General features: G+C 41.4%; 1 protein-coding gene across 1 annotated transcript; it reads right to left on the reverse strand.

Moving 5' to 3' along the window:
- Positions 1-26,988, reverse strand: LOC145343132 (uncharacterized). Its single transcript, XM_080189072.1, has 3 exons — positions 26,652-26,988; positions 8,429-8,495; positions 1-2,266 (listed from the first exon to the last, which is right to left on the reverse strand). Exons 2-3 carry the CDS (start codon positions 8,458-8,460, stop codon positions 1,426-1,428), a joined length of 873 nt encoding a protein of 290 aa, XP_080045198.1. The 5' UTR covers positions 8,461-8,495; positions 26,652-26,988; the 3' UTR covers positions 1-1,425.
- Positions 26,989-27,192: the final 204 nt, after the last annotated feature.

Consider the following 27,192-nt stretch of genomic DNA (forward strand, 5'->3'; position numbering starts at 1 on the left):
TAAAAACACAAAGGTGTGCCGCCGGGAAGTTTCCAAAAAAAAAATGTAGCACCGCAACTGGAATTATTACCGTGTTAAACCGGCCTTGGCATCAAGCGGGCAAATGTGCACTCGCTATAAGCGGTAGGGACTGTTCTAACTTTCGCTACGCAGCCTCGTGGGAAAGCTACTCGAGCAAGTGTAGTAAACCACTGCCTAAGGCATTTGGAGGTGGGACTGTTCTACAGGTGTGTGTCCCGTTTGTTCGCTGCAATTTAACTGGAGATTCTAATTGATGATATGATGGGCTGAATGGCCTCCTTCTGCTGTAACTGTTCCATGTAGCTGCTGCTGATGTGGATTGATTTACGGGTAAGAATTGGAGTACCTATTAATGCTCTGAGCAGGACAGTGGCAAAAAACTGGATGGATCAAACGAAAATATGCTACAGACTTAATATGCCATTTGGGCTGCTTCTGAATGATCCAGTTGGACTGTGTCTGTGTTGTATCATTCTATGATACAAAATCTTATAAACCAGTGCTGATGACGGCAAACTGAAAAACAGTGGCTCTGAAGGTGCTCAGGCTAGGTGCAAGAGACACAGCATGAGTGAAAAGTTGGAGGTGCCCAGAAAAGTAGCTGGCGAGAGTAGCCATTGTGCCTGGGAAAAGGACAACCTGGTTGGGTGTATTGGCCATGCTACATTCTCCCTCGGTGTACCCGAACAGGTACCAGAGTGTGAAGACTCGGATTTTCATTGTAACTTCATTGCAGTATTAATGTAAGCCTATTTGTGACACTAATAAATAAACTTAAGTCTGCACTTGCCCAATTCAAATTATCTGATATGAGAGGGAAGCAGAGCCAGTGAGATGAGTGTCCCAGAATTCCTGCAGCTTCTGGCCCTTTGCTGCTTATTGATTTGGATTCTAGAAAATAATAATTATCCACGTATTACAATGAAACTGGGACTCATGGCTTCTAAGACCCTGAACATTTGGTTCTAGCATTTTTATTGCCGCTCCCATATCCCCTGCCCACCTTGTAAAGAACCATTAACCATTATTTGCATTCTTTGTGAGCCAGTGCCAACATTTACCCATGCAGACATTATTTCTTCATCTGTTGAAGGCTCCTTCTCCCCCATGCCCAACCCCATATGGCAGTCTACATTGTGCCCATATTGGCATGATCACCCACCAAAAACATCTGCCAGGTGACCTTGTCCTGGCCATGGACATTCTTTTACTTAAGCAGGCCTGAACATTTTCTATATTGTATCTTTTACAATGTTTTCCGTGTACAAATATAACTAGTTTGCAGTAAGTTCATCAGGTATCTTGCAGTCTTGAAATTCAGATAACTTGGGAGTCATTTGAAACTCAAGATTATGTTGCACACTTCAAGTCAGTTGTGATCCTGTAAGATGCACATCATTTAGTCTAGTCCTCCAGGTCGTCATCTTCTCCTGCAGTTGCTGCTTCCAATGCTGCAAGTGCAGCTGCCACCTCTGGATCTTCCCCCTCTATCCTGAGTTTCATTTCATCAAGCAAGTCCTTGGTAAATTTTCCATCAGGAGGAGGAATGTTTTCTAGATCATTTTGCCCATTTAAGGTATTAATTTCTTCATCAGAGGAAGGATGTGATAAACTTTTGATTTCATCCATGTCAATTTCCAAGTTATATTGCGTTATTTCATCATATAGCACATTTGACAATCTAATGTTACCTACAATGTCAATTTCATTATTGTCAATTGCTTTCCCTCCTGCTTGATGGACTTCACACACTTCTTGCATGTTTTCTGCTTTGGTGGAGTGTTGTGTGGATGGTCCATTGACTGTATGACAATCACTTTCTGTTCCTGAGTCATGGTGCTGTATTAGTTCATCTTTAGATGTATCTGTTAAGTTATTGTTTGAGGAATTAGCAGCTTGAACCATTTCACCTTGTTTGGGAACTGTGTTTGATCCTGGGTGTACTATTTTACTTTTCAATATGTGCACTGTATCATTGTCTGTGTTGTCGTTGATATCTTCCAATGTTTTCTCTTGTGCACATGTTATATTCTTTTTTGATAAATGAATTTCCTTTCTTATGATGTCTACATTTTGTTCTTCCAAGTTTATCACTTTGTCCAAATTTGAAGCAATGATATTGTTGGTTTTGACGTTCCTGTTTTGGATTGATACCTCGTGTTTAATTTCGTTGTTTCTGTAATTTTTTTCATTTTTCACACTGTTGGGCGGTAGTTCCCTTATAATTGCTGGTCCAAAGATGTACCTGAAACAACAACAAAAATTGTTGCCTTATGTTTATTTTTGAAAGGATAACATTTTAAATCAGATATTAAGGATGAATGGCATGATGGAAGGCCACTCTGTCCTTTGATTTTGAGAAAGGCTGAAGGGATCAAAGTCTGTTTTAGTTCTGCTGTTAGCTCAGTGGATTAATCCATCAGAAATGTGAGTCATACAGATAAGGTAGATCCCAGGTTCAGTCCCTGATTGGTGCTGAGGTAACTGTGTGAACAGGATAAACTACAATTTGCACTGCTTTTGCAGTAGCCACTGTGGATGTATTGCAGCACAAGGCCCAGCCTCCTCAGCAGGGAAATATTAATGAAGAGGAAGTATTGCATGAAGTAAAAGTGTATTAATGTGATGTGAACTCAGGCCGAGTACATCCCTCTCCAGCAGACAAGCAAAACCTGACAATGTGCAAAGAAACGTCTTTATGCACTTCACAGAGGAAGAATGGAATGGAGAGTGAGCTCTTGGGAGAAAGCTGGGAGATCAGTGAAGTCTTGGTTGAATTTGAGAGTTTTCTGGAAGAGCTTCAAGATAGGGCCTGTAACTTTGGTGGAGTGGCTGTCAGAGTTGGGTTGCCACTCCGCTGCTAGTTTTTTTTCTTGAAATCCACTTGCTCCTCTCTCACCTAACCTTCCCGCCCAGGCTTGGTGAGAACAGTGCATTGCGTTCTCAAGGCTTTGTGTCAAGGGCAGCAGAACTGGAGGAAGGAAGACATATCACCTTTCATAAAATGCCAGCTGGTAAGTTCAAAGATTCAGGCAATTTGAGAAGCCAGGGAGAAAGTTAGTGCTTAAGATAAGTGGGGGAAGATGGGAGGGAGTTTGGAGGGGCAGGTGTCCTCCAGTGTATGTTAAGAATGCCCCCAGAACTCAGAAATTACAGGCCTACAGTTTCTTTGGAGAACATTTTCAGATAGTTGATGACTGAATGTTTTTCCATTTTGGGATATATGAAAAGTGCGGCACTGTGGTTAGCACTGCTGCCTCATAGTGCCAGGGACCTGGGTTCTATTCCCGGCTTGTGTCACTGTGTGGAGTTTGCATGTTCTCCTCGTGTCTGAGTGGGTTTCTTCCGTGTATTCTGGTTTCCTCCCGCAATCTGAAAGATGTGGCGATTAGGTCATGCTAAATTCTCCCTCAGTTTACAGGGCTGGATGTGGCAACCCATGTATCAGATATTTAGGAAGGATAGACAGGAAGAAAAAGGAGGTGGGGTAGCTCTGTTAATAAAGGACCAAAACTGCACACAGTACTCCAGTTGCGGCCTCACCAGTGCCTTGTACAGTTGCAGCAAGAACTCCCTGCTTTTATATTCTATCCCCCTTGCTATAAAGGCCAACATTCCATTCACCTTCTTGGTCACCTCTGTGGTCAGAAGTACTCTTGATCACAGAGGTGATCAAGTACTCTGTTAATGTCAGGGCAGTAGTGAGAGATGATATAGGCGCCAAAGAGCAAAACGTGGAATCGTTGTGGGTGGAGATAAGGAATAGTTAGGGGAGAAAGTCACTCTTGGGTGTGGTCTATAGGCCCCCAAATAATAACTTTGAGGTGGGGCGGGCTATAACAAGCAAATAATTGATGCGTGCAAAGATGGAATGGCAATAATCATGGGGGATTTTAACCTGCATATTGATTGGTTGACTCAAGTCGGATGCGGTGGACTTGAGGAAGAGTTCTTAGAATGCTGTTGGGATAGTTTCCTTGAACAGTATGTTACAGAACCTACGAGGGAGCAAGTTATCTTAGATCTGGTACTGTGTAATGAGGCAGGTAGAATTAGGGATCTTCTTGTGAGGGATCCTCTTGGGACAAGTGATCACAATATAGTTGAGTTTCTGATACAGATGGAGGGTGAGAAAGTAGGGTCCCAAACCAGTGTCCTCTGCTTGAACAAAAGGGAGTATCATAAGATGAAAGCAGAATTAGCTAATGTCGACTGGGGGCGCAGACTGGTTGGTAGGACAGCTGAGGAACAGTGGAGGATTTTTAAGGAGATCTTTTTCAGTACTCAGCAAAAATATATTCCAGTGATAAAGAACAAAGAACAACCCAGCATGGGAAACAGGCCCTTCGGCCCAATGAGCCTGCGCCGCCAAGGACTATAAGAAAAGGGATAACCAGCCACGGATGTCGAAGGAAATAAAGGAGGGTATTAAATTAAAAACCAATGTGTACAGAGTGGCTAAGAATAGTGGGGAATTAGAAGATTGGGAAAGAATTAAAAAAAAACAAAGAATGACTGAGAAAGTGATAAAGAAAGGAAAGATAGAGTATGAAACTAAACTAGCTCTAAATATAAAAAATGATAGTAAAAGTTTTTACAAATATGTAAAGAAGAAGAGAGTGGCTAGAGTGAATGTTGGACTCTTGGAGGATGAGAAGGAGGATTTAATGGTGGGAAACGAGGAAATGGCTGAGATTTTAAGTAAGTTTTTTGTGTTGGTCTTCATGGTGGAGGACACAAATAACTTACCGAATATTAAAGATAGAGGATTGGTAGGAGATGAGGTCCTTAATACAATTACTGTTACTAAAGAAGGTCGAGGGACATGGAGTTGGGGGTAGGGTGTTAGCGTGGATAGAGGATTGGTTGTCAAATAGGAGGCAGAGAGTGGGGGTCAACGGGTGCTATTCGGATTGGCGGATGGTGACTAGTGGAGTGCCCCAGGGGTCGGTGCTGGGGTCTCAGCTTTTTACCATTTATATAGATGATCTGGAGGAGGGAACCGAGTGTAGGGTGTCGAAATTTGCGGATGACACCAAGATTGGGGGAACGGCAAATTGTGCGGAGGGTGTGGAGAGTCTGCAGAAGGATCTAGATAGGCTGGGCGAATGGGCCAGAAACTGGCAAATGGAATTTAATGTTGGCAAGTGCGAGGTGGTCCACTTTGGTAGGAAGAATGGTAGGAAGGACTATTACTTACGGGGCGAAAAACTGCAGCAGGCGACAGTGCAGAGGGACCTCGGGGTCCTTGTGCATGAGTCGCAAAAACCCAGCTTGCAGGTGCAGCAGGTGGTCAGGAAGGCAAATGGGATGCTGGCCTTCATAGCGAAGGGGATTGAATATAAAAATAGGGAGGTTTTGCTGCAGCTGTATAGGGCATTGGTGAGGCCGCAGCTGGAGTACTGTGTGCAGTTTTGGGCGCCGCACCTGTGCAAAGATATTTTGGCCTTGGAGGGAGTGCAGAGGAGGTTTACTAGGCTGATACCGGAGTTGAGGGGGTTGAGCTATGAGGAGAGGCTGAATAAACTAGGCTTGTACTCGTTGGAGTTTAGAAGAATGAGGGGAGATCTCATTGAGACGTATAAGATGATGAATGGGATGGATAGGATAGAGGTGGAGAGACTCTTCCCGCTCAAAAAGGACACTAGGACTAGGGGGCACAGCCTCAAGATAAAGGGGGGGCGTTTTAGAACGGAGTTGAGGAGGAACTTCTTCACTCAAAGGGTGGTGAATCTCTGGAATTCTCTGCCCGTTGAAGTGGTGGAGGCTGCCTTGCTAAATATTTTCAAGATGCGGGTTGATGGGTTTTTGATAAGAGAGGGGATTAAGGGTTATGGGGAGAGGGCGGGAAAGTGGAACTGAGCCACGACAGATCAGCCATGATCTTATTGAATGGCGGGGCAGGCTCGAGGGGCCAGATGGCCTACTCCTGCTCCTATTTCTTATGTTCTTATGTTCTTAAAGCGGTAGTGCTTGGTAGACTAATGGGACTGAAGATAGACAAGTCCCCGGGACCGGATGGAATGCATCCCAGGGTACTGATAGAAATGGCAGAAGTAATAGCAGATGCGTTAGTTGTTATTTATCAAAATTTGCTGGACTCTGGGGAAGTGCTGGCAGATTGGAAAACAGCTAATGTTACACCACTATTTAAAAAAGGTAGCAGACAAAAGGTGGGTAACTACAGGCCGGTTAGCTTAACGTCCTTAGTTGGGAAAATGCTAGAATCCATCATTAAAGAAGAAATAGCAGGATACCTAGAAAAGAACAGTTCGATCAAGCAGATGCAGCATGGATTCATGAAGGGGAAGTCGTGTTTGACAAATTTACTGGATTTTTATGAAGATGTGATTAGTGTGGTAGACAAAGGGGAAGCGGTAGATGTGGTGTTTTTAGATTTCCAGAAGGTGTTCGACAAGGTGCCTCACAAAAGGTTGCTGCAGAAGGTTAGTGTACACGGAGGTGGGGATAAAGTGTTAGCGTGGATTGAGGATTGGCTATCTAACAGGAAGCAGAGAGTTGGAATAAATGGGTGCTTTTCTGGTTGGCAGTTGGTGACTAGTGGCGCACCGCAGGGATCGGTGCTGGGGCCTCAACTGTTTACCATATACATCGATGATCTGGAGGAGGGGGCTGAGTGTAGGGTAACAAAGTTTGCTGAGGACATGAAGATGAGTGGAAAAGTGAATTGTGTGGAGGAAGCAGAAAGTCTGCAGAGAGATTTGGATAGGCTGAGTGAGTGGGCGAGGACCTGGCAGATGGAGTATAACATTGGCAAATGTGAGGTTATCCACTTTGGAAGAAATAATAGTGGGATGGAATATTATTTAAATGGTGAAAAGTTGCAGCATGCTACTGTGCAGAGGGACCTGGGGTTCCTTGTGCACGTATCGCAAAAACACAGTCTGCAGATGCAGCAGGTGATCAAGAAGGCAAATGGAATGCTGGCCTTTATAGCGAGGGGGATTGAATATAAAAGCAGGGAGGTCTTGCTGCAACTGTACAGGGCACTGGTGAGGCCGCAACCGGAGTACTGTTTGCAGTTTTGGTTCCCTTATTTGCGAAAGGATATATTGGCCTTGGAGGGAGTACAGAGAAGGTTCACCAGGCTGATACCGGAGATGAGGGGGCTAGCTTATGAGGAGAGATTGAGTCGATTGGGCCTGTACTCATTGGAGTTTAGAAGGCTGAGGGGGGGATCTTGTAGAGACTTACAATATAATGAAGGGGATAGATAGGGTAGAGGTAGAGAGATTCTTTTCACTTAGAAAGGAATCCAGAACTAGAGGGCACAGCCTCAAAATAAGGGGATGGGGGGCAGTTTAGAACAGAGTAGAGGAAGAACTTCTTCTCTCAGAGGGTGGTGAATCTCTGGAATTCTCTGCCCATTGAAGTGGTGGAGGCACGGGTAGATAGATTTCTGATTGATAAGGGAATTAAGGGTTATAGGGAGCTGGCGGGTAAGTGCAACTGATCCACTTCAGATCAGCCATGATCTTATTAAATGGCAGGGCAGGCTCGAAGGGCTAGATGGCCTACTCCTGCTCCTATTTCTTATGTTCTTATGACCCAAGGATTTTCACAGTAACTTCATTGCAGTGTTAATGTAAGCCAACTTGTGACACTAATAAATGAACTTTATAAACTTTAAACTTAAACTTTAAAATGGGATTACCTGGAAGAATTCTAATGTTGGAACTGAACAATCACAATGACATCTTCTGCCTGAGCAGTTAGATCAGATGCCTCTGTGCCTGTGGGGAATAAGCCTCTCACTACCTTCATCTCTGTGAGTCTTATATTTCTGGCAACAGAGCAGAGACCCTGTGGTTTCAAGTCCAAAGAATCTTGCAATGATGGATAGCAAATAAGGGTTTCAGCAGAGTTGATGTGGGAGAGGCAGTGGCACAGTAGTATTGTTGTTAGACTAGTAATCTAGAGACCCAGGGCAAGATCCCGCCGCGGCAGAGAGTGAAATTTGAATTCTATAAAACAAATCTGGAATTAAGAATCTACTGATGACTGTGAAACTATTGTCAATTGTTGGAAAGACCCAGCTGGTTCACTAATGTCCTTTATGGAAGGAAATCTGCTGTCCCTACCTGGTCTGGCTTACATGTGACTGCAGGCCTACAGCAATGTGGTTGACTCTCAAATGCCATGTAAAATGGAGGGCAGTTAGGGATGGCCAATTAATGCTGACCTAGCCAGTGACGCCCTCAACCCATAAATGAATTTCGGCTAAAGTGTTGGGTGATGTGAGGGTGGAACTAAGTAATCTTGATGGCTGGTATTTGAGGTTTGTGCTCCGGCCAGTGTAAAAACTATGCTAAGACTTCTCTGAGAAAGCAAGTGCATTTAACATCTTCCTGAGTAAGTTCTCATCAAAATTGTACATTTTTCTTACCTTTTTATCATTCTGCAACACCGGCACCCCATCTGAGCAGTTGTAGTTAAATCCCAGGAGAAACAAGCTGTGTAAAATTTTTAAAGATCTGATTACATGGAGTTGGAATGATCACGTGCAAATACAATTGTGATACTTTCGTCTTAGTTCCTATCACACACGTAGGCATCATGTTCAGCCACAGCTCTGTTAGATAACTTTGAAGAGAGAAGAACTGAATGATCTTAAACCAAAATATGATGCTTTAGAAGGAGTGCAATGTAAATGGGAATTGATGAAGGTTGTTTTTCTGTTTGAATATTGTCTTTCTCAGCTGAGTTGCAAAGTATTGCAACTGGAAATGGGCAGTGTGCTCGTTAGAGAAATGTACACTGTAATAACATTGGGCAAGGAAATGATAGGATATTTCGCTGACTGCAACACAGTGAAAATGCATATAGAAGAGGAGAGGGAGTTTTAACAATGATGCCAGGTGAACAGGCACTGTGGCTGACTAGCTTAGGTGGCAAATTTCTCAGCTGCAAACTCAGAACTTTGTTAGTTAAGAGTAAGCAAAATATTTTGAAGGGGTAACCAGTGAGAGTTAGATTCTTTTAGAGTATTAAAGCATTGAGTTTTTGGGCAGGATGAGAATGGTAGGGTGTTCAGCTGGAGGGTGTTTTTGTTTCTTTGCTTTATCTCTGCAACTTTCAAAATCTGCCCTCTATTGTGTAAATTCACAGCTACTTCATGTAATATTACAAATATAACATCAGCTTTTGACTTGTTAGAAACACATCCATGTGTTCATATATAAGTTGTGCCTTCAGTCTTTTAGTGCAATATTAAAATGATCAAAATCATCAGATGATGTTTCTGATCTGCCTCTTTGCTCTTCTGCTGCTTTTAAAATTTTATCAGTTAGTGCATACATGTCCTCCTGCTCCCTCTATTCAAAACTTAAAAAGCAGGGAGTAACAATCGTGCCACACAAGTGCCAGCCAATAATCCTCTCCAACAGGAAAGCATCTAACCATCTCTCCTTTGTGCTAAATGGCATTACCATTGCTGTCACCACCACCATCCTGAGTGTTACAAATGACCAGAAACTGATCATGACCAGCCGTATAAATACTGTGGTGAGTAACTCCTCTTCCCTCCCCAACTCCCCAAAGCCTGTCCACCATCTAAAGCACAAGTCAGGAATATGTCTCCTCTTGCTAGATGAGTGAAACTGCAATAACACTCAAGGAGCACAACACCAACCAGGATAAAGCAGCCTGCCTGATTGACACTCTATTCGCCATCTTAAAGATTCACTCCCTTTAGCATGGGTGCACATTAGCAGTAGTGTGTACCATATAGAAGATACATTGTAGTAACTCACCAAGGTTATTTTGACAGCACCTTCCAAGCTCTCTACTACCTTGGCTAACAAGTGGAGCAGACATTAGGTATGAATACCACAACCTGCGAGTTCCCCTTTAAGTCACTCAACAGGCTGACTTGAAACTATATCACTGTTGTTCACTGTAGCTTGATCAAAATCCTGGAGCTCCCTCCCTAATAGCATGCCATATCTGCACCAAAAGGACTGTAGCAGTTCAAGAAGGCAGCTCACCGCCATCTTCTTATGAGTAATTGGGAATGTATGATAAATGCTGGCCTTGTCAGTGAAATCCCATGAACAAATTAGAAATGATTATTCATGAAATTTAATTTGACATCTTTGTCCAATCTGCTAATGTTTCTGACCTCCTGGAGCCATTTACAGTCCACTTCATAGTTAATCCTAATCATCGATTTGCATCATCAGCAAATGTTGATACCATGACTTCCACACCCTTCTGTAGATCATTTGTGAAGTCTATGGAGGGCAGTAGTCCTAATCCTGATCCTCGAGGCTCACAACTGTTCATATCCTTCCAGACCAAAAACAAAGTCTAGTAACCATTAGACTGTTTTCACTTGGGCCAATTTTCTTTCTGTGCTGCCAGATTATCTTTAATTTTATGTGCTTTCATTAACCAACAAGGTAGTTCTGCAGATCCTTATCAAACTTCTTTTCAAACCCGTACATATAACATTCAAATTATTTCCCTTATCAGCATACACTATTTCCGCAAAGAACTCACTGTTAAGTTTATCAACAAATCTGTGTTGGCAAGAGTCCTTAATTGATTGAAGTCTTTCTAAATGACTTCATTTTATTCTATGTTATTGTTCCTGGAAGCTTACCCATTGCAGATGTTTGGTTGAAAAGCAAATATCACAAATGCTGGAAATCTGAAATAAAGACAGAAAATACTGGAAATACTCAACCTGATTGACTTGTTAATCTAATCCCCTCTCCACAAGTGTTGGATTGGCTGGTTAATGGTTACCTGCTTATACCTTCCTTGCTTCTTGAACATCAAGTGTTACTCAGTCCTCCAGTCTTCTGGCATAACTTCCATAACCCAGGACATTTGCAAGATTATGGGGAGATCTTTTCCCATTTCCGTCTGACTTTCCTCAGGTCCTAACAACCACACCATCTGCGGCTAATTTTGAATTTGGTGGATTATGTAAAAGGGATAGTATCAGATCAACCACCAATTAAAAATCTCTCCTGATTTTTAATGGAAGGGAAAACTTGATGGGTATATAACAATCATCAATCCACCATTGAATTTGCCAACCAGCAAGAAAAGTTAAAATCAATCCCAAATGTCCCAAATTAATCCTCCAATCAGAAATTTCAACTTTGAGGACATGCAAGTAGCGACACATCCTGTACATATCTCAGGCACATTGATAAACAAAGACCTCCCAATTACATAGGTGGTAAATGTCATGGGCGCTAACCCTTCCTTGCCCATTAACTAAATCATCCTCCTTTAGTTTGCTAAATAAAATGCACAATTTAATGATTTTAACCTCCTTTATAGTTTTAAGTCAACTACAGATCAAGGTGGTGCAGGAAGAGAATTGGAATGAACAGACCAAGGCTGAAATCCACTGGTCTCTCACTACTCATACCTCCTTCCCTTGGCCCAGGGAGAGGAAACATGAGCCCAAGTGCTTCTCCTGTTTCCAGATCCCTTATTCCACTGCCCTGTTCCCTCACTCCTTCTCCTTTGCCTTTTAATTCTTGACAGCTTCTGTCGAGCACCATTGTGATGTACTGGATTCTATTGAATAAAATTGTTCAGCGTAGGCAATTGCCATTCAGCTCATTGAGTCAGTGCTAATTCTTTTGAAGAGAAATCCACTCCGTCCTATCACAAGGCCCTTTACCTGTTCTTTCCCTATATTCCTTCTCTCCACATAGTTTCTAATTTTCTTTTGAATGCAAATATAAATCTGTATCCATTACAATATTAGGGAGAGAGTGCATTCCAAATCCTAATCACTCTTCACATAACATTTCCTTGTGTTACCTCTGTTTCTTTTACCAATCAATTTAAATTAAGTTAAATCTGGGCCATCTGATTATCAATTCTTAAGCCATTGGAAATAGTTTTTATTTATTCTTTCTGACCTCTTATTAATTTTATACACCACCACAAAATCCCCTCAGACTTCTTGACTCTGAGGAGAGCAACCCGAGCTTCTCTGCAATCTCTTATCTCTGGAGGCATTCTGAAAAATTTCTCCTTAAACTCTGCAAAGCCCTCACATCATTTGGGTGCCCAGAATTGGAAACCATTGCACAGTGGTAGCTGTGCTGCCTCAGCGTCAGGAACGCGGGTTCAATTCCAACCTCGGATCACTGTCTATGTGGAGCTTATATGTCCACCCCATGTCTGTGTGCGTTTCTTCCAGATGTTCTGGTTTCCTCCCACACTCTCAAGATGTGTGGGTTAGGTTAATTGGCCATAGTACATTGCCCCTTAATCAGGGGAATTAGCAGGTTAAATATGTGGAGTTATGGGGAAAGTGCCTAGTTTGGATTGTTGTAGTTGGCTCAATGGGTCGAATGACTTCATTCTGCACTGTAGGAATTCTATGATTCTATCCATAATGGAGTCAATCTATTTTATACAAGTTCAGAACAACTTCTTGGTTTTTGTACTCTGTCTATTTGTAAAGCCCCCAGAAAGTATAAGTTTCAGCATATAATCATGGCTCTTTCAGGCAATTACACACAACCTGGTCGTCCATGTTATACAACCAACTCTGCTTCTTTGACCCTGGTCATATGCAATATCCAAACAGCAACAACCAAAAGACTTGAACCTGACAAGCACCACAAACAACAATCCCATGTACAAATGGAACTAATGGTGGTGCATTCAATTGGTGCATGACTCTTGGTTTCACGTCCAAATTTAAAAATGGAAAAAAACTTCCAGTTGGTCAGCACCAGCCAATTCATCTACAATAATGTTATTTCTAACCACATGTTGGTTTTTTAAAAAAAAAATTTGTGCAGCTCTCACTGTAACTCAACTGGCACTGAAAAAAAAATGGCCAGTCAGAAAACAGCTAATCACATCACCTAAATCAATTAATGAATCAGTTGAACCAACAAACTGTTAAGGCGCTAAAGAAATAAATTAAATAGTGCTAGAATTTGAGCATCAAAAATGAGGTAAAATAAGTCAAAATACAATTAAAAAAAATGTCTTACTTGCAACATTCACTTTCACCAAGGCTAACTTTTTCCCTGATACCGGCCCCTCATTGTTGAAAACTAGCATTTAATGTTCTAAGATTATGCAATTTTACCATTATTATTAATAACGTAGCATAATACATCATTCCATAGCAAATCCTGTGAACATTCTTACAAACTGCATTGATCTCCAGATCCTGAAATTTTATGTACAAGTTTCTGAGCAATTTGAAAAAGAAACATTTTTTAAATTAATCACATGCCATCGACATTATTAATAATTTCAAAACCATGCTTCAAATTCATTATTTTCATGGAATTTAGAAGTGTTTGTAAGATTAATGTGTACCATAGACCATGTTGCAAAAATAATCACAAAACACTGCTATACGTTGTCCCTTTGTAGCATTTTATTGTAATTATGACTACTGCACGAATGTGCAGGCTAAGTGTTTTGTATGTGTGAGACACTACAAGTTAAAGGAGTGCTGCCACAATATTGGGTTGTCTTTATTCTTTGAACAAACGTTAAATAATAATCTATAAACTATGCAAGTTCCCATGCTACATTTTTTTATGACAACAAATAATTTATTCAGTTCGGTGTAGATGTCTTTTGTCATGGGATGTGAACATCACTGGCAAGGACATTCTGGGGAGGTGATGGCCTAATGGTACTATTGCTAGACTATTAATCCAGAAACTCAGCTAACGTTCTGAGGACCTATGTTTGAATCCCACCGCGGCAGATGGTGGAATTTGAATTCCATAAAAAATATCTGGAATTAAGAATCTACTGCTGACCATGAAACCATTGTCGATTGTCTGAAAAAACCCATCTGGTTCACTCATGTCCTTACCTGGTCAAGACTACAGGTGACTCCAGAGTCACAGCAATGTGGTTGACTGTTCTTAACTAGGAATGGACAATAAATTCTGGCCAGCCAGCGAGGCCCGAGGCCCATGTCCCATGAATGAATTTTTAAAAATTTATTGTCTATCTCTAATCACAGTTGACATGGTGATAATTAGCCTTCTTGAACTGCTGCGGTCCACATAATGCAAGAACAACCATAGTACAGTTAGGAAGTTCCACAGTTTTGCCTTGGAGATATTGAAGGAATAGTGATACGTTTCCAAGTGCGGATGGTGAGAGACTTCGAGGGGATTCTCAGGTTGTGGTGTTTCTGCGTGTCTGTTGCCCTTGTTCATCCAAGTGTTTAGAAGGTACTTTTGAAGGAGCCTTGGTAAGCTGCTTCAGTGCACCTTTTAAATGGTACTTGCTGTGTGCTGGTTTTGGAGAGAATGACTGGCTAAGGTGCTAGATGGTATGCAAATTAACCAGGCTGCATTGTCCTGGATGATGTTGAATCTCATGAATATTGTTGGAGCCACATTCATCTAGGCCAGTGGAGAGTATCCCATCACACTCCTGACTTGCATCTTGTAGATGGTGGACAGGCTTTGGGGACACAACAGGTGAGGAAAGTTCCCAGGCTCTGACCTGCTCTTGTAGCCACAGTATTTGTATGGCTAGTCCAGTTAAATTTCTACAGTGGGTGCCACAAATCCTTAACAGCCAGAGTATCAGTAAAATACATAATAAGGAAAGCTAATAGAATGTTGGTCTTTATCTCAACTGGGCTGGAAATGACAAGATGTTATCTTTTGATTGTACAAAACCTCTAAATCCCCATTTAGAGTATTGGATTCAGTTTAGAGCATCTGATCTCAGGATCCACCTATTGGCCTTGAATAGGGCACAGTGCAGATTTACCAGAGTGATAATCAAGGTTAAAAGAATTATGGGAACAGATTGCATAAAGCTGGCTCATATTTCCATGAATTTAGCGACTTGATGGCTGATCAATTGGAAGTGTTTAAATGATGAAAGGTAAATACTGTAAACCTATTTGATCTGGAGAAGGTTATCCAGAACAAAGGACTGTAATCTTAAAATTGGAGGCAGTGGCGTGAAAATCAGGAACACTCTGTCCCAAACATCTGTGGATGCTGAATGAACTCAAAAATTAAAGATTGAGATTGATAGATGTTTGTTACATAAGGATATCAAAGATTATGGATCATTTTTATTAAGAATGATAAAGTTGAATTACAAATCAATTATGATCTGAATGAATGGTGGAAAAGACTCAAGTGGCTCATTGGCCTAGTTCCAGCATGTCATTGGAGTATTATTGTTGGTCAACATTAGAAGTTCCTCATTGAAAAAACTTTTTATTGGGAGCAGATAGTTTCTTGAGTGGATCAATCAATGGGTTGATCTCAGAATTTATTTCTAGGTACTACTTTCACTCTAATTAGCCTGTTTATTTTCTTTCTTTGTTACCTGGATTCTTGGACTTCTTGGGCCTTTCTTCTTGACTCTAATGTGACTTCAGTGACAGATATGCTTTTGTCATGGATAGGAGAAAGACAACAAACCATAGAATTCCTACTGTGCAAAATGGCCCATCAAGTGGGCCAGGACCGGATGGAATGCATCCGAGGGTTCTGAAAGAAATGGCGGAGGTGATAGTGGATGCCTTGGTGGTTATTTTCCAAACGTCGCTGGATTCCGGGGAAGTGCCGGAAGATTGGAAAATGGCTAATGTTACGCCGTTGTTTAAGAAGGGTGGCAGGCAAAAGGCGGGGAATTATAGGCCGGTTAGTTTAATGTCTGTTGTAGGTACAATGTTAGAATCCGTCATCAAGGAGGAAATAGCGAGGCATCTTGAGGGGAATTGCTTGATAGAGCAGACGCAGCATGGTTTCGTTAAGGGGAAGTCGTGTCTGACAAATTTATTGGAGTTCTATGAGGATGTGTCTAGGGCGGTGGATAGAGGAGAGCAGGTGGATGTGGTCTTTCTTGATTTTCAGAAGGCGTTTGACAAGGTACCTCACAAGAGGTTATTGCAGAAGGTAAGGGGGCATGGAGTTGGGGGTAGGGTGTTAGCGTGGATAGAGGATTGATTGTCAAATAGGAGGCAGAGAGTGGGGGTCAATGGGTGCTATTCGGATTGGCGGTTGGTGACTAGTGGAGTGCCCCAGGGGTCGGTGCTGGGGCCTCAGCTATTTACCATTTATATAGATGATCTGGATGAGGGAACTGAATGTATGGTGTCGAAATTTGCTGATGACACCAAGATTGGTGGAACGGCAAATTGCGCGGAGGGTGTGGAGAGTCTGCAGAAGGATCTAGATAGGCTGGGCGAATGGGCCAGGAACTGGCAAATGGAATTTAATGTTGGCAAGTGTGAGGTGGTCCACTTTGGTAGGGATAATGGTAGAAAGGACTATTACTTACGTGGCGAAAAACTGCAGCAGGTGACAGTGCAGAGGGACCTCGGGGTCCTTGTGCATGAGTCGCAAAAACCCAGCCTGCAGGTACAGCAGGTGGTCAGGAAGGCAAATGGGATGCTGGCCTTCATAGCGAGGGGGATTGAATATAAAAGTAGAGAGGTCTTGCTGCAGCTGTATAGGGCATTGGTGAGGCTGCAGCTGGAGTACTGTGTGCAGTTTTGGTCGCCGCACTTAGGCAAGGATATTTTGGCCTTGGAGGGAGTACAGAGGAGGTTTACTAGGCTGATGCCGGAGTTGAGGGGGTTGAGCTATGAGGAGAGGCTGAATAAACTAGGCTTGTACTCGTTAGAGTTTAGAAGAATGAGGGGAGATCTCATTGAGACATATAAGATGATGAATGGGATGGATAGGATAGAGGTGGAGAGACTCTTCCCGCTCAGAAAGGACAGTAGGACTAGGGGGCACAGCCTCAAGATAAAGGGGGCGCGGTTTAGAACAGAGTTGAGGAGGAACTTCTTCACTAAAAGGGTGGTGAATCTCTGGAATTCTCTGCCCGTTGAAGTGGTGGAGGCTGCCTCGCTAAATATTTTTAAGATGCGGGTTGATGGGTTTTTGATAAGCGAGGGGATTAAGGGTTATGGGGAGAGGGCGGGAATGTGGAACTGAGCCACGACAGATCAGCCATGATCTTATTGAATGGCGGGGCAGGCTCGAAGGGCTAGATGGTCTACTCCTGCTCCTATTTCTTATGTTCTTAAGTGTCTACTGACTCTCTGAAAGAGCATCCCACTCAGGCCCAACCCCGATCCTATATGGTCAATCCACCTAACCAGCACATCTTTGGACTGTGGGGAAAAAAAACGGAGCACCTGGAGGAAATCCACACAGAAACAGGGAGAACATTCAAACTCCACACAGACAGTCATCCAAAGCTGGAATCGAACCTGGGTCCCTGGCATTGTGAGGCAGCAGTACTAACTACTGTGCTACCATGCTGCCCTGCGGTACTTAATTCCTCTCACCACCTGTCTGTAATGTGGTGATGCCAAGTTCCACATTCATGAGGACAGCCTTAATCGGGATCTCAGGTTCATGTTGCGTTATATGTAACCCCACCATACTGTTCTGTGAGGGGAAAAATCCCCCTGACTGCCTGTTTTGACACCAAGCACACCTTGATTACGGGTCATGATTCTCGAACTGAATTAGTTTGCATAGTGTTTAGCACCATCTCACTCTCTGTAATTATCTCTCTGCTTTAAATTATCGGTTCTTATGTTACCCCTTCACTTGTTATACAGCCTGTCGACACTTCACACACACTGATTATACTTAACTGCTTGCGTTTGTCTATTAGCACTCATGATTACATGTAAAGACTTGTTATTCAGCCAGCCTACACTGTCTGTACTTATCCTTTGACACTTTTGATTATCTGTCAGGGTCCGACTATGCATGTGTCCCCAAAAGATCCAATTTTCTAATGTCCCACAGCAACTTGTGTTATGTTTAACTTAAAATTAAATTATTCCACATTCAAAACCTGGAAAGGAGTGTTTGCAACCTTCCACTTTACCCCACACCCATTAAAGTGGGCGAGAGGGACAGAAAGTAGTATTTTACAATTATGGATAGTAACAGCACCAAAACCCCAGAAAGTGAAATGAGGATCTCTTTCACATAGGAAATTAAATTCAACTGACTGAAGTAGTAGAGTTTGCTTTAAAGTTGGTACTGATGAAGGTAGGTACACAGACTGGGTTGGTTCTGCAGGCCATGGTAGAAAATCTTTCAGCAGAGGGCAGGGATAGGCTTTGTGGAGTGGGTTGCTGTCCTGCCTGGAGTTTTGCTTTCTGTGGGGAAGGGGTCCAGCAGTTGGATGTTAAGCAGCAGACTGCCTGTGAGGCTAAAGGTTGAATGATATAACTCTCCAAAATGGTCAATTGACTTGGGTCATGTGACATCATATTGATGATTAATTGCAACTTGATCAGTTTTTGAACTTCTGGCCAGAATTCCGCATTTCTTCTTAGGAGAGAGACACGTGATTATTAGCATCTCTTCTAGTACAATTAGAACCATAGAATATTACAGCACAGAAACAGGCCTTTTGGCCCTTCTTGGCTGTGCTGAACCACTTTTCTGCCTAGTCCCACTGACCTGCAGCTGGTCCATATCCCTCCACACCCCTCTCATCCAAGTATCTGTCCAAGTTTTTCTTAAATGTTAAAAGTGAGCCCACCTTCACCACTTCATCTGGCAGCTCATTCCACAATCCCACCACTCTCTGTGTGAAGAAGCCCCCCTAATATTCCCTTTAAACTTTTCCCCTTTCACCCTTAACCCATGTCCTCTAGTATTTTTCTCCCCTAGCCTCAGTGGGAAAAGCCTGCTTGCCTTCACTCTATCTATACCCATCATAATTTTATACACCTCTATTAAATCTCCCCTCATTCTTCTACGCTCCAGGGAATAAAGTCCTAATCTATTCAACCTTTCTCTGTAACTCAGTTTCTCAAGTCCTGGCAATATTCTTGTAAATCTTCTCTGCACTCTTTCAACCTTATTAATATCCTTCCTGTAATTAGACGACCAAAATTGCACGCAATACTCTAAATTCGGCCTCACCAATGCCTAATACAACCACACCATAACATTCCGTCTCTTATACTCAATAGTCCGATTTATAAAGGCCAATGTACCAAAAGCACTCTTTACGACCCTATCTACCTGTGACACCACTTTTAGGGAATTATGTATCTGTATTTCCAGATCCTTCTGTTCTACTGCACTCTTCAGTGTCCTACCATTTATCTTTAGTTTCAGTTGATCTCTTTTGTGAAAATTCTGGTTGGGGAAACAAATTTGTGTTTGTGTTCTCTGCTTTCGTTGATCAGGATTTCTTTCACATAGGGAATTAAATTCAACTGACTGAAGCTGTCAAATTTGCTTTAAAGTTGGTATGTTGAAGGTAAGCACAGAGACTGGGTTGGTTCTGCAGGCCGTGGTAGAAAATCTTTCAGCAGAGGGCAGGGGCAGACTTTGAGGAATGGGCTTATTGGAGTGAGGTATAGGATTCTACAGGAAGAAGGAAGAATTATTTTGTTCTTGTAACTTCTGGTGCGAGCTCCTAGAACAAAGGACCAATCTATGGTCATGTGACTTGTAACAGCCATTCTTTTTGGTGCAGCAGAAAATTCACTTTTTTTAAATAACATACATATGTTTTGAAAATACAACGTTGGATTTTTTTTATCGTAGGAGCAAAACATTTCCATTCTGAACCTTGATTAATTGAATTTCTTTCAATGCTTTGCCCACAGCAAATAAATATGATTCTTTCTCTGGATCTGTATTTACTTAGCTGTTCACATCTAGTGTCTTCCAGCTTTTCTGAAGGGTCATCAACCTGAAACGTTAACTTTATTTCTCTCTTCAAACATACTACCTGATCTCACTTATTTCCAACATTATCTGTTTCCATTTAAGTTTCTAGCATTGATGCAAAACTTTATTGATCTCTGCCTTGAATATACTTATTTCCAATTCCAAAAATCCACAGCCATTTGAATAAAGAATTTTTCCTCATCACAGTCTTATTTTAAGTCTGCAACCCTAGTTCTAGAGTCCCTAGCTATGCAGGGAAAACATCTTCTCAGCTTCTATCCCATCAAGTCCTTTAAGAATTGTATACATTTGGATGAGGTCACCTCTCATTCTTCTAAATTTAAGGCATATAGGTCGAGTCTACTTAATCTTTTTCCCCATAAGACAATCCCCTCACCCCAGGAATCAGTCTACTGAACCAATGTTGATCTCCCTCCAAGACAACCTATCCTTCCTTAGATAAGAGCACCAAAACTGTACACACTGCTCCAAGTGTGGTCTTACTAAGGCCCTGCATAATTATTAAAGGTGCTATTTCTGGCACTTAAAACTCTTTGTGGTAATTCTTACCAAGCCTTTGGATTAATTCTGTGGCATTTTAGAAGTTTTACTGCAGTCTTATTACACATTGCAAGATCCTGTTTTGTTTGTTCAATATGCACCTTTCTCAGGCTTATCTGCTGTTTGCTGAGGATCATATTACATAAGCTAACTGAAAATTAACTGGCCTGCTGTAAATATTCAAAGTAGCACTACAGGTCAGGATAGTAGCTATCAATAAAAGCTCTGACCTGCCCCACTATCAACTGGCATAATAATTTAGTGAATTCTTACTCATTCTCCATGTTTGCTGTTGAATGACATTTGATATTTCTTTGATCCTTGACATAACGTTGAGAAGACAAGTGGTTACGTTTCCTATTATTCCTGCACCATAAGATCAACGTGGAATTTCTTTCTTTCCACGGTTTATCTGACCTGTAACATTTGTGTATTGACACTGGAGCTGCTACCACACTATCCATTTGCAAGGCTGCAGTCACACAGCTTCTATTAGAGCACAGTTGAACTTCTCTTATGTCCTTTAGCAACTTCTTCAGTATGTTGGTGCTTTACTAAACCAAGTTATGTCTCACTGAGGAGCCTTTCCTCCTCATGTGACTCTTTGAGTTTCACAAATGACCTTACTGCTTATCAAAGCTTTATGTAGTCCCCAAAATTGCGGGTGGTTTCCCAGTTTCAATTAACTGATTAACTTCTCCAAGCTCTTGGTTACTATCAGTGCTCAGAATTCTGATTATTTTTAAGGCTATCTACTCTCGTTAAACATTTGCATTTCCTCTACAAAGTTAGATTCTTCTGAAACTCGAGAACTGTGGAGCCCTGCATATTGGTTGTCCCAAGTATCTGCTAACAACAATAATGTATTAAATTTCATATTTTCATGTATCACCGGTTCTAATACAACAGTTTTCCCTTATATTTCAGACTTTTTATTGGGGACTACCTCTATCTCTTAACAGATTTATTATTTTTTCTAAAGTGTTCTGAATCTGCAAACAACTGCTGGCACTTGTCATCCTTGGTATAAACTTTAAAAGGATATATTAGTATCTTCTGAAGAATTTCTGTGACTCTTCATAGCCAAGAAATGATTTCTAACCATTTGTTCATTTTCAAGCTTCAAGTAAAGCTTCCATTCAGCTACACTAAAGTGATGAACAATATTGGCTCTTTCAATTTCATCCACTTTTCTCTGACCTGTACAGATTGGTTTCACTGCTGACATATCTCGCTTGGCTGCATCATTACATCATTAAGAAGTCATGACCCTGAAATTCAATGGAGGTTTTACTGATCTCCTACCAGAATTTCAGAGAATCTACAGAGCAGAAGGAGGCCACCTGGTCCATCGAGCCTGCACCAACAACAATTCCACTCAGGTCCTATTCTCGTAACTTCATGTATTTACCCTCCTAATCTGCTTGACACTAAGGAGCAACTTAACATGGCCAATTGACTTAACCCACACATCTTTGGACTGTGGGAGGAAAACAGAGCACCCGGAGGAAACCCATGCAGAGACAGGGAGAATGTGCAAACTCTACACAGATAGTTATCTGAAGCCGGAATTGAACCCAGGTCTCTGGTGCTGTGAGGCAACAGTGCTAACTATTGTGCCACGGTGCCACCCATAACCATCCCAGTTATTGTGGGAAATTAGAAAATAACTCAGAATTTTCAGTGTGATGTATTTATTTAAAGCTAAGAATATTCAGCAATAATGACCACAGGTGCTCTTCTGAACCCCTACAAAAACACAGGTCGAAAATCAAAGACACCCCAGAGAAACGGCAGGAAGGGTTTCTATTGTTATGTGTCTGGGATTTTCAATGACCTTCCACCAAAGTTACAGCAGAAGGCCAGAGAACTCTTGTGAAAATTTTGTTTTACAAGGGCCTTCATCCTTGAAACACAGCTCCTTCAATGCTAAGTTCCATTTTGCCACATCTAAGTCAAGATGGCTATTTAGTTTTTACAGCATCTGGTGGTATTCTAGCAATCTACAAGGAAGCCAACTGTTGCCATGTGGCAATCCACCTTTTCAACAGGTTAAAGTTAAAAAAGGAAGTTAAGTAAAAAGAAAATATTTACAGTAGGGCAGTCTCTGCTCAGTTTTTGCATTCTGTGCTGTAGTCAAATCAGGCATGGTAAAATAGTAAATATTGGATACAGTGAGCCTTCAGGTGTGCCTTCGTTCTGTGCCATGCCTAGGGAAAAGCCAGACTGCAGAAAGCTGAGAATAGTCAGTAGAGACCCTGCAGTCCATATACATCACAAGGGATGGAGGTCAGGAAGGACCTCTCAAATTCTTTTTTGCGGGACTCTGGCTGATTATAGCCTGAACAAATTCTATGAACTGTTCCTTTATGTATAAATTTAATATGACTTGAGATTTGAGATGTCCAAAATGGATCAAGTAAACCTGTCATCCTCGCACTTTGATTCAATACTGTGCCTTAAAGCAAACATTGTGGCAAACAATACACTTCATAAATGGGCTAACATTACCAGGGTAAGGGAAGTAATATTTTAAATTAAAAAAGGCAAACAATTATATGTTATAAAATACATGAATTAAATATTGGATTAAGTGGGCATGCGTTTGGATTTACTGTCATTGTCTGAGCACTGAAAATGTTCAGCATCAGATCACAATTACAGGAAGCAGTTCTGCTGGATATTGGCCTCATTATTGTCTTGTGATTAACTGCAAATGATTACTTGGCAAACCTGACTGACGGCATCACAGCTATTAATCCCTCGGTGGTGGATATGTATGCATTATCGACATGGGAAAAGCAGCTAGTATCCAAATAAAAGAGAGCTTGCAGGGAGAAAGCAAACCAAACCACCTCTTGGTTTTCTGTATATAAATGTGTTGAATTTGGTCTGCTTTTCCATTGTCCATGGGATATGTTTTAGATCTGAAAAAGTTGCCATGTTTCCATGGGTACAAAACATTCTGCTTGGTTTACCTTTCCCAGGAGACAGTGCCCAATGGGCAACAAATGCTTAGTGAGATAAATTGGTCCTGTTTTTGTAGAAAACATGGCAAAAACTATTGCTTTCAAACCTCTGAAATATCTGACTGTATTTGTGATCCTTGAATAGGTTAATGGGGAGCCTAATATTTGTATAGGGAAGTTTTATAAAATACATAACTGCATCACTCTGACTTTTTATTGAGAAATAGCCAGCATTTATTGCCTGTCCCTAATTGCCGATCCCTAATTAAAAGGTGGTGTGTGTTCTTGAACCACTGAAGTCCTGTAGAAACACCCACAGTGCAGTTAGGAAGGGAGGTCCAAGGTTTTGACCCAGGAAGGAAGGATGATATATTTCCAAGTTAAGCTGTTGTGTGACTTGATGGAAAACTTGCAGGTGGTGATGATCCCAAGCATCTGCTGCGCTTGTCCTTCTAGGTTGGATTGTGTGGCTGGAAGATGCTGTCAAAGGAGCCTTAGTGAGTTTCTGCATTGCATCTTCTAGATGATAGATACTGTTGCCACTGTGCAACAGTGAAAGAGAGGGTGAATGCTGAAGGTAGTTGATGCGGTGCCAATAAAGTGGGCTGCTTTGTCCTGATGACATCAAGCTTCTTGAGTGTTATTGGAGCTGCACTCATCCTGAAATGCAGAGAGTATTCCATTATATTCCTGACTTGTGTCTTGTAGATGGCGGATAGGCTTTGGGGAATCAGGAGGTGAGTTACTCTTTGCAGAATGCACAGTCTCTGACCTGCTCTTGTAGCCACAGTATTTGTAGGGCAAGTTCAGTTTCTGGTCAATGGTAATTCCCAGGATAATGTGGGTATACTAATTCTTCATCCTTAAAATTCACCGTCTTAGAAGCCAATCCTAACAACATTTTCTCCAAAATCCAGCCACATTTAATTCTATTACTACGCTAACATATACCCATAGAAATAAAATGTCGAACGGAATAAACAATTTAATAAAACATAATTGAATAAAATGAAAGTAGGAAAATCTAACATTAATAATTTAACTTTCATTGGCACTGACCATCGGTCATCTTGGCCACCTTGTACTGCCTTTTTTTCCCTTCCCGTTATTTGTCTTTTGATTTCCAGCTCGTGTGATCTTCCTGTTGCATATCCCTATTGACTCCTTTGAAATGCTGCAAACATTTACAGTACAAATCAATCTTACTAATTCTACTTACAGTGGAGAGGCAACCAGACACCATAGAAAATGGAGCAGGTGCATCACACAAACTCAGCTCACCTGAAACATACTAGTTAGATTTTCCAACTGGTATTAACTTACTGCTGATCCTAAGATCTCAAACTACTGATGATAGCTATTTCCATTCAAACTCGTAAATCTAAAATCATACTTAATTCCCCCCCGTAATATCGCCCTCAGAAAATAAATTGATCAATCAAAACATAGAAACATAGAAGAATGGGAGCAGGAGGAGGCAATTTGACCCTTCGAGCCTGCTCTGCCATTCATTACGATCATGGCTAATCATCCAACTCAATAGCCTAATTCTGCTTTTTCCCCATAACCTTTGATTCCATTTGCTCCAAGTGCTATGTCCAACCATCTCTTGAATTGATTCAATGTTTTGGCATCAACTACTTCCTGTGGTAATGAATTTCACAGGCTCACCACTCTTTGGGTGAAAAATGTCTCCTTACCTCTGTTCTAAATGATCTACCCTACACCTCAGACTGTGACCCCTGGTTCTGGACTCTCCCACCATTGGGAATACCCTCCCTGCGTCTGCCCTGTCTCATCCTGTTAGAATTTTATAAGTTTCTCTGTGATCCCCCGTTATTCGTCTGAACTCCAGCAAAAACAATCCTAACCTAGTCAATCTCTCCTCATACATCAGTCCCACCTCCCCCGGAATCAGTCTGGTAAACCTTCGCTGCACTCTCTCGAGAGCAAGAACATCCTTTCTCAGAAAAGGAGGCCAAAACAGCACACAATATTCTAGGTGTGGCCTCATCAAAACCCTGTATTATTGCAACAACACATCCCTGCTCCTGTACTCAAAATCTCTCACAATAAAGGCTAACATGCCATTTGCCTTCTTTACCGCCTGCTACACCTGCATACTTATCTTCAGTGGTACACCCAGGTCCTGCTGCACACTCCCCTCTCTCAATTTACAGCCATTCATGTAGTATTCTGCCGCCTTGTTGTTTCCAAAATGATAACCTTACATTTGCACTTACAGATTATCATGAAATATTTTGCATAGTATTATACTAATGCATTCTCCTGTCACAACTGTCATTTTATTTCTGCTGATGAGAACAGTATTTTAATATTCAGCACATTTAAAGATTTTTCTTTCATCAACGTGAACATGAAAGATCTAATTAGATGGAGGTAATCGTCACTTGGACAGTGATCTAGTGGAGTGGACCACATGGCTACCCACTGCAAAAACTTTTCATACAGTAGGTGAACCTGCCACTCCAGCAGATATCTACCCTGGTAGTGAAGCTGACAATGATTTCATGTGTGTTACATGTTATAACACACCTGTCATACACTCACATATCCTCCAACTTATTAAATGGCTCAAGACAAAATCTTTCCATTTATTATTAATGTATACTATATAAAATTTCTATTTTCTGCTAGTAATCATTGCAAAACAGTGCATCCTCTGATTCGCCATGAGGCCTTACCACTAAATATACGATTCATAAAAAGATAAAATGAAGTCATTTCTCGGGGTTGAGAAAACCATGCCAAAAAAGTGATCAGTCTACATCTGATGTTTTATAATGTTATCTGAACTCCTTACAATAAAAACAATCTCAGGATGTGTATATAATTATATCAGTTCATTGCTAAGAGCCAAACTAACACAGAATTAAACCTACATTAGTTTCTGGACGTAGCTGCTGGACTTATGAATGTCCAGAGATGGGATTATAACAATGCAGAGTATCCATTGTACTTTCCAATGTGGGCTTCTGAGACAAACTTGCATGAACTTACTGTCCTCATTGGGGTGTGGCCCCAGCACAAATCATACGTCGATTCTTGATAAAACCTGTTACTTGCATGAATTAAGATATGTCATTTTAGTCACTAAGTAAAAATGCTGTTATACTCCACTTTAGGATTGTATGACCTGTCACCTTCCATCTGAATCAGGAATTTGTTTCAATACTAAACAGTGAAACAGGGCAAATTCAAAATGAAGCTAAACTGTGTAATATACATTCAAACATTTCCTTTGCACATTCATGCATTGCTTCTCCCAAAAATGGCTATGTGTAAAGTTCACAAATCAACAGAAAAGGCACGATTACTTTGTGAAAAGTATCTTATTCTCAGTTGCTCGCCAGACTACCCGTTGAACTAACCTTGCCCATTAAACAACGAAGGTGCTACTCACAGGTAAGATGTGCACTTGCTCAGAACAGGTCACTGAAGCAGATCCATTACAAGGGAGGAATTTTTCCATAAAGAGTCAAATCGAGCTGATTATTTGTTCAGTATTAGAGAAGGCGACGACAGCACCATTCATCAAGCAGCTTGCTGTTGTTGGAATGCCACCTTGTTCTAACAGTGTAGTTGTTTAATTGTACTGAAACAAAGGAGCATTTCATCCACCAGTAAAGGTGCTGTATCACGCATTAATTATTAAACCAGCTGAAATTTCTCACTTGATGGCCCAAGTTGTAGGAACAGAATAGATTCTGTACCTGAGGTTCAGTCTTGATCAGTCAAGGAAATGCTGCTCTGATTATAATCTCCCATGGTTCGGTTTCCTACACACCATCTGCATTTGAATTTAAAATATATGTTTCAGGCTGAACAGCATTGGATTTGCATGACCTTTCATAATGCTACATTTAGCTGAAGTCATTGGTTATTAAAGCACCATGTGACTGGAAATCAAAATAAATGCCTGCATTTACATGCTTGCTAATCAG

Source organism: Carcharhinus amblyrhynchos, chromosome 1 (genome assembly GCF_965287045.1).
Source record: "Carcharhinus amblyrhynchos chromosome 1, sCarAmb.v2.hapA, whole genome shotgun sequence".
Classification (NCBI taxonomy): domain Eukaryota; kingdom Metazoa; phylum Chordata; class Chondrichthyes; order Carcharhiniformes; family Carcharhinidae; genus Carcharhinus; species Carcharhinus amblyrhynchos.